General features: G+C 28.8%; 1 protein-coding gene across 2 annotated transcripts in view; it reads left to right on the top strand.

Annotated features, from left to right (window-relative positions):
* Window positions 1-13,798, top strand: part of LOC123013437 (nuclear factor of activated T-cells, cytoplasmic 3) — a 52,596-nt gene that overhangs the window by 2,748 nt on the left and 36,050 nt on the right. For both annotated transcript variants that reach the window (XM_044411941.1, XM_044411940.1), the window contains exon 2: window positions 8,402-8,452. In XM_044411941.1, coding sequence (XP_044267876.1) covers window positions 8,402-8,452 — 51 coding nt within the window. The remainder of the gene's footprint in view (window positions 1-8,401; window positions 8,453-13,798) is intronic.

The following is a 13,798-nucleotide window of genomic DNA, read 5'->3' as shown; positions in this document are numbered from 1 at the left end:
TTTTTGTATTGCACGTTCATAAAAGTTGTTTAAATAATTTAATGATGGGTGTATCACACACATGTACTTCCATCATTTATTGTACAAGTTTTCAGAAAGATATAATTTAAAAGTAACTTCAATATGTTTTGTAATTTTATGCATTTATCAATTCCATTAATTACATTTTTGTATGCAATTAAATGGATAGTTTGTAAACTTTTTTTCTGGTATGGTATTCATCCAAATTAGATTTATAAAATAATAAAATTTTAGATTTAAATGATTATGTAAATCAAGCTTAATTATGGTTAATATGTTAATATTATAATTGTTTTGATCTGTTTCGTGCCGGATCGCACGTAGGTACCTGTGAATTTAATTATACAAAACTGGAGCTATTGAACTTTGATATTTCTTCTAAAATAAAGTCGATTTTTTATGAACTGTTCTATCTATCTTGTTGCAAATCTTGCATAAATTGAATTTATTACAAAAAAATCAACTTTGTTTACTACTTGAGGTGACCCAGAAGGAGTTTCTAGCAGCGGTCTGCTATTCATTTATGTATGTAGCTTAGAATCAAGGTCAGTTTAGTTCACTCGGAAGTTCACAAATTCTTTGCAAGGTTCTTTAAAACAATTATTTATTTTCATGTCCAATGAAAAAATGTGCTAATTTTGATTAGAAGTTTGATCCAATAACTTCATACATATTATGTATGGGTTTCTAATTAGCAAATCACGTTTTTGAATGGCGATTCATTGTAAACGAATCATTCGATTGGCTGGCTAGATGCTAAATATGTAAATGATTGATGTCGTTTATAAGAGGTTTTATCATCAAAATTAAATATGTGGACAGTAACATTCTCTTCAAAAACTTTGCTATTAACACCAGAATCTAAGAGCAATAAAAGAACTAAGTAAAATATTTTTGAGCAACAATAGTCACGCAAATTTAAAATGAATTCATTTTTCCAATAGTATTACTTAATCTCCGTGTGGTCCAAGCCTTGCAAAACTATAAGGTCGAAGACCGGTAAAATCAGGAACTAATAGAAGCGGAAAAAATCTAGTCAGAATACACTTTGTACTAATTTTAACACTACTGTTTTGATAGCATGAAATTGATAACGATCACGTACCTGTATGCGGCTCCACCTACTTTTCAAAAATTTCTTGCCTTCAGCTTCAGATCTACACTTTCACATAACCATATAGCAATTGACGTGTATTTAACACACCTTTTTTTTGGTAACTGGATTCCATTGCTCAAAATTCGTTCACCCTCTAAGGAAAATATTTATGCGTCGATAATTAATTGACCTTTCACATTGTTGTGTTTCAATTTCCATACATAGTTCTTTTGCAAACAGATAACTCTTAAAATATTAATCTAGGTTAGTTTTATAAGTTTCTCAAAGTCAAATGTTTAAGGTGAGTGAGCATTTAACTTCGGTGCGTGCCAATTTTTAATGTGAAGGATTTTGTAGACGGTGTACCTACCTATGTATTAAAACAGAAAAGTATCCAGAGAAAGTAACAGATTTTCGTCGTATAATTGATTATGTTAACAATTAATTGAACGTAGTATTATGTTCACTCCAAAGATTGATTTAATGCGAAAATATATGAAATAATGACTTTTATTCAATATTGACGTCAATGTGAAACAAAATTGTAAATTATTATTGTAATGCAAATAAAACATGATTTTACACATCAATACGATAATAATAATTGTTTGCTAACTCGTATTACAATCGTTGTTTATGGGGTCAATCTATTTATAAAAGATTTACCTTGTTTGAGTCAGCTAATTAAAATTTCGATTGTTCTTACCTAAAGAGACTTTGAGTGCATTGATACCTGTGTGCGTCATATGATGGAAGTCACCTAAATGAATAAATTTTATTCTAATTGTTGTTTTGCACGATAATAAAAATAGATCTTTTTGGATAAACATGATAATCAAAAATCGGAAACTGAATTCAGTCCAAAATAAACTTTACACTGCTTGAATATGTTTAAAATTCAAAGTTTTAAATGATTTTTTCTTCGTAGCAGTATTTATTATATTTTTAATTATACATATAATAGGCATTTTTTTGATAATTTTACCATTTTAAGAAAAGTTTAACCTTTAACCGACTGCGTTCATGGTAATGTTGTTGAGGATAACTGGATACATATTAACATCTTTCACTAGTGGCCCTTGAAGGATTTGTTATGACAATTTTTTCTATATTAATAATGTAAGATAAGATGGATATTACATTGTACTATTTGATTTTAAAAATGTCACTWAAATTATATTGTAATTTTGTATATCATTTCTCAGCTTGCAGTTGCAGTTTTSMATTTGAAATTAGATTAAAATTTTATTATTTTTGCGAATACTACAAACATTGTGGAATTTAAAATATTGTATTTCTACTACACATGTGAATAATTTATGAAAATATGTTATTAACGTAATTAGGAAGGTGTGATTTTATTGCAAGGAAATTAAATTTGTTTTTTAAACAAGCCTTAGATGTTTCAGAAAATTTCAAAGATTTGTTCATGACTGCACGAGAGATAAAGTGTAGTTTAAATCTCTTTTTTACTTTTATTTTAAAAATCACAAGTAGTTTGTTGAAATGAGTAATTTATTGTTGGCTGCTTGGTCATAAGTCATAAACAACTGTCTGGTTTTAAATTTATGTCAAGTAGATCAATTATTTGAGTAAGAGATAAAGTTCAAGTATTTTCTTAAAATTTAAAAAAAACACTCGTTTTAAGAACAATGAACACTAATTGTTATTCATTTTTGCTTTTTTATATAGGGCGTAACCTATTTACCTAGATTTTCTCGATATTTGTAAGCTATAGTCGCAGATTTTTTATTAATTTTTTACTGCTTATGACGCAAATTGTCTGCAAGATTTATCTAAAGATACGAATTGCATCTGGGAACCGGAATGGCGATGGAATACTAGGACAGGACATGAATGTCTTTTTTTATAAAAAAAAAATTGTTAAAGTGTCAGATTGTGAACTCCAAAAAATATTTAATGGATCCTAATTATTGTAATTTATTTATTTTATATCGTAAACAGGTTTTGTGTACTTTCTAATTGATTATATCAAAAAATGCTTTTTAAACAGTTTTTTTATTTGGACACTACTCGTACCTATATAATTAGTGTCTATATTAATTTTGAAAAACCTTGTGGCAACTTAATTATTTATTAATTATGAAGTTGATCATTATAAAACGAAATTTAAATCTTTTTATGAAAATGCTTCGATGTAGACTCCCCAATAAATGAATATGTATTTAATCTATTTTTAGGTTTATTAATATAAATTGATAATAATAATTAATAAACCGTTTTTTTTTCTCTTAACGATGTTTTAATAATTTATTAAATTATAAAAATTGTTCTAACGATCGGAGTGCACAAGTTATATCTAGTAATGACTGTTATTTGTCATGTAAGGATAACCTCTGAGAGATTAATTCATCTCTTTGTAAAAACTTCAAGGTGTTCATCTGCAGTTAATATGCGCTTCCTTGTTTTCAATGCTAATTAGAATTTGTATCGGCATGTGATGCTTTTCGTCAATTAATTCTTTGATTAAAAAAATGAATTAATTGTTTTGTTGGAATAATTAATCGTATTAAAAATGTATTTTGATTCATCATTAGTGAACGAATTTTAGACAAAGAAAGTAACAATTTTGAAACGTTTTGTTCCCCCAGCTCTGTTCATTGCCCTGAAAAACGTGTGTTGTAGTTTTAGAATTAATATTGTTGAAAAAAAAAATGTTTACGACTTATTGTTTAAATTGATGTTGTATGTTAAGGTTATTTTTTTGAATTGTTTAATACTAAAAATAACTAGCAGGGTCACAGTAACTGAAAATAAATTATATACCTGAGGACTATAAGTTAATGTACATCTAAATATAGCTATATTTTATGTTGATTTAAATTAAAAAATTTCGCTTGATAAATAAATATTTAGAAAGTTGTGTCTCATCTATTATTATAATTTCTTACTGAGTCCAAACAAGGAAGTTCCATCAAAATTAAACTATGTTTCGTAGTTTTTGAACTGCATAAGGTTCGTTAACCTTCATTATCGCTCTTCATAACATGTTTGTATAATTGATTGAATGTTTCTTTGCGTTGCTTTGTGTACAACTTGTATTATCCACTTTTATCGCTTTTTCTTCAAACAAATTTAAATTTCGTGGATCATGATGTCAACTTTATCAAAAATTTTCTCTCGCAATGGCCGGTCATTAGTTACACCTGGAGAATTGCATACAAGCGGAAGTATATTTTTCGSATTGAATATTATGGAGATGCTTTCTCCCCTCGTGGCTATATACCAGCTAGTCGATAACCTTTACTCTCGAAAGAAATGGTTGAAAATTAACCGCAATCTTTATTCACCCAATCAAACACTATGGTCCTTAATATAATTGTCGTACATAAACAACAATAACTTGCTTGCGTGAGTGTTTTACGATAAATATTAACATTAAGGTAATGACAAGTCAGTTTATTGTATTGGCTAATAGTCAACGTTTATGCTACTAATTCGCTTGATTACCTAGTAGTGAGTCAGTTTTTGGTGCAAAATTAAGCTTGCGCCCACTCGACCGTGAGTTGGACTTGGGACTTTCAAATAATGGTTTCAGGCATCTTCGGCATTCCGTGTTATTTCTTACTTGTACAAATATTTGCTTCTTGATATAATTTTTCGTCTACATTCAATATTGATCGACATGTTGACGTAAAGTACATTTTTTAAACTAAATGCGGTCGGATATGTCACGACCCCATAATAGAAGAGAAGCTATTTTGAACAGAAAAATAATCAAAACAGCCACACTTCCATTTTTAATAGAGYTGATATAAGGGTACGTCGACTTGATGTTTGTTTGGAGACCGTTTGACGTCATTGAGTGTCATGTAGGTTGCCATGGCAGAAGCTAAAATTGCACCACAAACTTTTTATTGGAAAAAGTCCGAATCCTTACGTTTATTTTATTTTTTTMATGACTGAATAGATATAGGAAAATGTGTGTAACGTTAAATGGACCTTCACCCTTCGTTGACCTCCATTTTTCTTTCATTTTTCTATCGACCGTGAAAATATCATAAATTAACAATGTTTTTTCTCTCATAATTGATGATAGAAGTTTGATTTTTTTAATTCCGTAGAATTGACACGAACCAGTTGGTCCGACCTTCGTTGCTATTTTTGTGGTAGCCACTGAAATGAAAGTATTAGCATGTGTAATAATAAAAACATACCTACGCTTGAAATCAAATTTTCTTATAAATTATTCAGATGTTTATACACTGAAAAGCCGGCTTTTGTATTTGGTAATAATTTAATTTTCTTTATTTTGAAAAGCGTTTGAACTTTTAGTTAGAGTAAATTGGAAAATACTGGCGTAATAAATGTAGAAATAAGTCTTCCCTACAGATTACTTAAAGTCGTGGTTGTCYCGGATCGTGTGAGTGAAGAGAATTATCTGAAGCTAATTTCTTTGGGGATAAAGATTACATAAATGAAGATTTATTTAAATCACGAATCTAATTAAAAATCGTGTCGACCTTATTAATGTAATTGTGTAAAGACTGAACTAATAAGTAGTTGTTAAGATGCATTTTTTTGTTTGATTTATTAAACCTGAAAGTTGTTTACCACCTTTGCGGTTGAACAATCTGAAAAGTATTACTGTTTATTAATTAAAAATAACTTGTTTTCTAATACGTGCTTTGCAAAAAATCGAAGAAAACATGTAAATTTTTGTTTTTCTACACAAATTGTGTTCAGAGAGTATAATTTGTACCTGCATTGACGTCATTCGAGTGGTAATTTTTTGTGGTAGGTTTTGCTTGCAATTAACATAAATGATTCCGTGGAAGTTACTTTCAAAACTCACTTTGGATTTGCCAAATGAGTTATGAATGAATCGACTCATTCAAAACCGAGCAATAAAAATTAAAATTAATTGTATAAAATAGTAGGGAAGTGTTTAGCATATTTGCGGTAATTATTACAGTCATGCCGATGCTAATTGGTCAACTCTTGAGTTTTTAGATAACTTATTAGCATAATTATACATTTACGAAGTTTATTATTAACGAAATTTGTATTCTACGAGGGTACACTGATGAAATTCTATTTTAGTATGTATAAGGCAACGATTTTTATTTTATCATTTGGAATATCAATTTAGCAACAAACGCTGATAAAAGTTATACTTTTTTTTTAATCAGTTGGCTCGGCACGTGTTTGTAGTAGCCTTGAACGTACATTTCAGGCGATTATCATGATTAGATAGATCCTTTGGAGACTCCTGGACCATCAATTTCAATGTATTTAAAATGACAAGTTATGCATGAAGTCATGCATGGGTTAAACCAAATTTTATTTAAAAACTGTAATTATTAARAAAACAGCCACTTTAACACAAATGACTAATTTTTTACGGTCAAGAGTACAAACTAAACCTAAAAATGGTTGACAATAAATGTTACTTGTTATTACTTTTRCGACTTTATTTAATTTATTTTTATTTTTAGGTGTTGTAAAGTAACTGATGATAGTTAAATCTTATATTACCTTGACATAAACATACGCTACTTAAATTGAAGAGTTGAAGTATGCTTGTACTTAGATAATTATATTAGGATRTGATCGATGAAAAAAAAGTTAATTATCTTGTAAATCCTGCAACAGATGGGTGTTTTATAGCAGATTTATACTAATCCTACTATATATTCAGAGATAACTGTTATTGTAAATTAATGTAAGTATTAACAAAGTTTTTAATTGAGTCAGTTTTAAAAGTATACTCATGTAAAGATATCATCTGCTATTGAATTTTTTACGTTATCCTTGCAGTTCAAATAGTAGGTATAACTAAGTGTAATTTAAACTTTTACAGTTTTGCATGCTTTTTTGAGTAAAAAGCATTTTATTGCTCCTGTTTCACCGGATAATTTATTAACTATAACCCAGTTTCACGGGTAAACTTCAAATAAATTGCAACTTTTAAACACGAACAAATTTTGAGCTAAAAATAGAACAAATTTTGAGCTAAAAATAGAACAAATTAAAAGTGTAAAAAAAGACTTTGTATTTAATTGTAATTAAATGTTTATTTTTTATTTACTGCGCTATGAGTGTTTACCTAATAGAAAATGCCATTTTATGTTGGTAACAAAAATGACACAATATTCATTGCGGTAGATAGACAACATAACAAAGTATTTCAATTACAACTAATGAACAAACGCGAATATTCGAATGGTGTTTTATAATTAACGATTAGACAACTTAAAGGAATTTAATTTGACAAGTGGTTACAGGAAGTTAATCTACATTTATCTCATTCTGATTTAGTAAATGTATTTAATGGGCATGAAGTAATTAGTGGTTTTTGCTGCTTTTATTATATTCCGATATTTTAATGATCATTTTATTACCTATATGGATATAGCCGTGCATGTAATACATAAACACAATTTCACATTGTTTCTGTTTTCTGTAATTAATTTGTAAAGGAAAAAAGGAAATACAATAAATTTGATATAAAAATGAAAATTCATATTTACATTAATGTGATACTTTTTGTWTTTTTGATAGAGTACTGCGAGACACGTAGTAACTAGTGATTATGTGTAATAGGTCTTTAGACTTGTAGTGAAAATTTATAAAATGCATAAAACGTACATGAATATTTAGAGTATGACCGACCTTGTTTTAGTGTATTGTCGAAAGAGTTACAAGTATTTTTTAAAATTTTTGTAGAATCTTTTCAAGTTTATTAAAAGTATCTTGTTTATTAGAAATATAAAGAACACAAATCACTTTATGAATGTGTGAAATCGACCAAACTTTTCAATATGAAATACGCATCCATTTATCAAATAAAATCCCACGTAGAAATCTCTAAATATTTTTATGCTCTAAATATGGTTGAAGTAATTTTTCCGTAAACAAAACTCACTGTTCCATGCAGAATGGGTCTCATTATCATAACAGTAAATAATTTTGGGCATCGGGAATTGAAAGGGAAGTAGAAATTCAAGGGTTAAAGACCTATAAGAAGCATTGGATCGTAATTTTGATACCGTAAAAGTAAACATTTGAGGAAAATAACGAACAAAACAGATAAATAGGTCTGTTGTTCCAAATTAATTCAAAATCARACAGCTAATTTGTTTGAGTTTCTGATGTGCGAAGTAGATATGTATAGTAGGTAGTTCTAAGTTCGGCTGATTTTGTGTTAGAGAAATTTTGATTTTGGTAGATTTTTATTTTTGATTATTTATGTTYTATAGATAATTAAAAATAATTGTAATTAATTGTAATTGTGCATACTAACTTTATAAATTGTTTTAGAGGGCCAAAAGAAAAATGGCAAGACTGAAAAAGGAAACACTTCAAAATCAGGTAATTTTTTATCAATGTACCTTTTTTTTTGAAGCCCAAAATGTTCATAATGGATGATATTATGTGTAATTTATAATTTTTATAGTCAATATTACAATAACACGTATAAGTGTGAACATTTTAATTGCTTTGTAAATACGAGTATGTCTATGTATGCACCTATACACATACATACAAAAAAATTTATTGTTTATTTTTATTTCTGATTTTTAATTTTTGAATCACTCTGTTTTTGTACGTACTCTACAATATACGTTTTTTTTCAATCAACTACTATTTTTACATAATCTTTAAAAATCGCAATTTATTAATTTCTTAAAAAAACAAGCTACATGAAACATGTAACCGTTGTATTGATGCTAGAGCTTTTAAATTATTTTCACTTTTAAACCGTTTTTAATTTGTTTTGTTTCTGTCTATGTTAGCGGTGTGACTTTTTAGGTACATTGCTTATTTAACAAAGTCCATTTTTAGTTCATTTGTTAATATTCATAAATGTAAACATTAGAACGATGCCTGGCGGTGAGTCACGTATCCAAACCTACGGCATAACTTATTGTACTCGTATTACCATTGTGTTCATCATTATTGTCATTTTTACACGCATTATTTTTAATCATAAATTCAAGATAATGTATTATATAATAATAAATTAGATGTTGCGAAAGTCTAAGACGTCCTTGTGAGCGTCGGCTCATATATCTCTTTGAAAATTTTATCATCTGCTTTTTATGGTGTTTATAAGAATAAAAATAATTTTATGGTGCATGAGTATATGAAGATATTTACATTTCGCGAAGGCACTCGATTAGATTGAATCAATTTAAATTCTTCTTTTGAATCCTCTTGCCTTCGGTTTTGGGCTTATAAGAAATGTATTTGTGTTAAAATTTACATGGCCTGTTAGGACATTGGCTGATGTAAGTTCTAAGTTTCTCTGAAAAAAATAAGTGTGGAAGTGTTTTGGAACGTAAATCGTAAAACTTAGATTTTTTGGGAATTGGTCAATAATTTTCAGTGTTTGCGAGGTCAGTCACTGCTTTTGGGTGCATCTTGTTTGTCTGGCTTTAAGTAGTACGTTCTACTTTCCAAAACGCCCATGATATATTATTAGTCTTGGTGGATCTAACGGGCAATGGGATCAGAGGTTTATTTTTATACCAATTAGTTTGCCGGCTCTTTCACAATATCAACAGGTGTTAGATCTTTTTTATCAAGTGAATACAGAGTGAATGTCGATGATGACGCAAATTGGTAGACGGAAATGATTTCGTTAATTTTTTTATCTTCATTACTGGAGAACGTGTATATGTAGAGACTCGACTATCCTCCGAGTTAGTGTGATCCAGTTAGTTGAAATCAGAAATAGCTTAAGGATATTTGTGTACCTTTGACCGGAGATAAGTGTTGTCAAACGTAAACATTTTCTTAATAATATTAAACAAATAGACTGGGTCTCTTATCAAAGGTCGAGCCATCCTGTGATTTTCACATGGTCATCTGCGTCATACATGTGGATAAATAAGTTGGCAGACCCAGAAACTCACTTTTATAAATAAAACCACTTTTTAGTTATCCTGAATTATTTTTGTCTGAATTTATTGTGGACAAAGATGACAAAACTTTCTCTTATTCATAAGTTTTGGAATTGGATTAAGAAAAACAAATAAGTTGAAAGAACTTTTCTTCCACCCTTCACGAGCATGATGCCATGAAAGTCGCTCGTAGGCAAACGCGATATATATGTAGTAACTTTCACCTATTGTATTTTTAACTAATTAATAACAACTAAACCTAAAATTAAATCTTATCATTAATATCTTCAGTTTTTAAGACCGTTATGCAAGTCGTGTTATTTGAGATCATTGTCCAAATAGTTGTGGTTGGAAAGCGTACAATTAGTACACCATTCCATGGAATACGATCTTTATTTACATGTTTAACTATGAATACTATTACTTAATTACTGTTTATGTACTGCGTTTATGCATTTGCAATATCAAAATCGTTCAATTATCCTTGCAACTTTTGTAGCAGATTTTTGTTTTGTTTGTGTTAAGTAATTATATGTAACTTGGGCAATTGTTAATCGATTATGTAACATACATTTTGTGGCTGTCTGATTTTATTGTTTGTCTGGGAATAGATAAATGCACATTTATCGGTGATTCCTACATCTACCAAATTTGTGATCAAGAATATCATTGTTTAGATTAATTAAATTTGTTGCTTGTAAAGAACAATTAGTTCTGTTCATATATTTTGTCACTGTTTACTTGTAAAACTTAATGAGGTGTGACCTAACAATTTTATATAGAATGGTGTTTGTAAGGTGCAAGGCCACATATTACTAACATTCTACACAGAAGGTGCTTTGTATAATTTTTTTCGTGCAATTGAACTCATTTGTCTAAACACATCAGATTGATAAAACTTAAGATAAATTGCTGAGAGAAACAACAAATTTTGATTGAAGGGATTTCTGCTGTAGYAGAGCATTTGATAGAGTGATAACAGCAGATAATTTTGTTATTTTAAAAATTAAAAAATAAAAGACATTGCCAACAATGCGGACATGTGGCAGTATCTTATCTGACCTAAAATGTCAATAACAATTTAAGCCAACTTTTATTGCAGTTTACTTTTGTCGTTACCAACTGCCTATTTGACTTTACTAAGATTATGTGCTTCACTAAATATTGTATAAATATAAATTTGTTATTTACTTTAATCTTACAATAAACTATGATAACATTTAACTTTGTATTAATTAATATAACCTGATTTACCGCTCCGATTAACTCAGTTATTAGGTGGCAGCTTCAATTAAGATCTACTTGTCTATTTTTCAAGTTTTTGAGTAAATATATTATTTGTGATGTAAAGTTTGCTATTCGAAAAAGGAAGTGATCGACGCGAGATATCAAGCTTTTATACTCGTATGTATAAATTCTGTTAACTAACAACGACACTATGATGACCCGCAACAGTACAAGAATTCGATTAATAATAAATGATATTGGTACATATTTTAATCATAAATGGAGTGTAGGGGATGAGTAAGCATTGATAAATAAGTGCAGTTTTTGGTATTTAGACTTACTAAAGAAGAAAATGATACTTTGAAGCTCGATTATTGAAAAAAAATTACTCGTCTCGTAAATTACATTGAAAGAGCAAATAACTAACAATAATAACTATTAAATCTCAATATTGGGCGAGAATGTTCACATTACTATAAAATGCAGTACTACATACCTTTTAAAAAATTCGGGGCTAAGAATCACAACCCAAGGATTTCTAGAATTATATTATTATGTCTACACGTGCGCATGACGTAGCTTATCCCAATCAATCTTGATGTTTACTTTTTTTGATATTTTACAATTACATAATAGCAGCGTTTGAGTCTAAAATGTCTCATTATATCTGATGAGACATTTTAGACTCAAACGCTGCGCAAATGGTCACCATTTTGTGCTTACACCGTCTTCGTTTAACATGTTACATTTACATAGTTTTATTTTCTGAACACAATGTCAATGCCAATTTTTTTATATCTACACTGCGAGCTTGTATGGGTCAATATACTCCTTTATAACAACGAATTTTTCGTAGCGTTTCATTTGTCGTTTCCTTTAAATTTTTATCTTGCATCGACCTTTTTGCGCCAAATTGTATTCTAGTTTAACGTAAAAATAAATAATAACAGAAGTGAACTAAGAAAGTACAGAAAAAAGTTGATTCATTGTTTTCATAAGATTCAGATTCTCGGCATTCTTTTTTCATCATGTTAGCGAAAATAACAGTAGCACAGTTTTATAGTCACACTTAAAACAGTTGTCCTTGTGAACACACAAATGAAAGTGTCAGTAAATATGTTTTTAAGATGTTTATACAAGTTTGCAAACTGATGTTCTTTTGCCAATATTTTGCTATAAAGATCAAAAAATAAGATTGCTTGTAATAAAACTTATTTTAGTTTTATACACCTGTTAAATTTATTATTGTACATATTTTTGGTATCAATGAAATTTTTAGTAGTAAGTGAGTAACTAGTTTTTTTTACAACTCGACATAATAGAAATATGCAGAGTCGAGTGAAGCTTATCTTTTATCTGTTATTCGTTCGAGAATTTTTGGGAAGTAATTCATGAGAAAAAACAGGTGACATAACGAATTTTTAGAAATACTAGAATAATATGTTTTGAAGAATCCATTCAACTTCTTTAATCTGCTTACGTCTGCTCATGATAAAAAAAATAATTGGGACATTGGATAATACGATTTGCTGCACGTTTGCCACAGAGATAATGTTATCATCTTTTTAAAACAATTTTATTTATACTAATTCCTTACACTTTTAAAAGTTGAAAAAATGTCCTCAAAGATTATCCTAGGATGAAATGAGTTGTAATTCGTATATAATCCTGTATAATACATATACTATTATTATTCATAATAATTATATCCTCGATTATATCATATCAGCATTATCCTGGTATCGTTATCTTTAGGAATTAACTTTGGAATCATAAACTTATCTTAAAGGTGGTTTGTTACTATGGGGTTGAACAAAGTTGTTTTGACGGGAAAAGATTAAAAACTTTGGTGTAGGTATCACATGAAAAAGATTTTTAATTATGATTTTACTAATTATTATTTGAAGGTGCTATTAATATCCTTGAGGATTTTTTTTTGAGGCAGCAAAATTTTCAGTGGTCATATTATCTCAACGAGCTTCTTGTAAGCGCGCCAGCTTGTGCGTTGTGGGTTTGATTTGATCTCGTACTTGTGGTTTGTATTAATTATTCATGTAATAATTATAAATGTTACTTAAACCAACCAATAGGTATGTAAATGGGTAATGATGAATTTTTTTTTAATTTCTGTTTTTGCTGAATTTCAAACTTATCAAATTATAATTGTATAAACTTTGTTTATGGTAATTATGGATAATAATATTTACGGGTCAGAGAAAATTCTTCATATTAAGTTAAGGAAAAAAAATATTTCAAAATGTTTCGCTTTCAGTTGATATACACGCGAAAAAAAAAACACGTGTAATATGGTCATTACACTCGGCTTTTGTCTGGAATGCCTTCATGTAATTTTAATACGATAATAATTACTTTTACATTTACTAATTGAAATGTGATAAATTTTACATTTACCTTCTACTCAATATACATATAGAAGTAACAATAACAAAAGTTACGAGTATTCGTRCAWTGTTTTTAGCGTCACTCTTCAAATCATTATGTAAATATGGATCAAAAATTACGATGATGTGCAATTATAACGATGAAAAAGCAAGCAAAAATTGAAAGTATTTAAGACAGGTAA

The sequence above is a fragment of the Tribolium madens genome, unplaced genomic scaffold, assembly GCF_015345945.1.
Source record: "Tribolium madens isolate multiple individuals breed KSU strain unplaced genomic scaffold, Tmad_KSU_1.1 Scaffold_96;HRSCAF=242;Tcas5.2_LG5, whole genome shotgun sequence".
NCBI lineage: Eukaryota > Metazoa > Arthropoda > Insecta > Coleoptera > Tenebrionidae > Tribolium > Tribolium madens.
The sequence above is the reverse complement of the archived record's forward strand: the minus strand, read 5'-3'. Positions and strand labels throughout refer to the sequence as shown.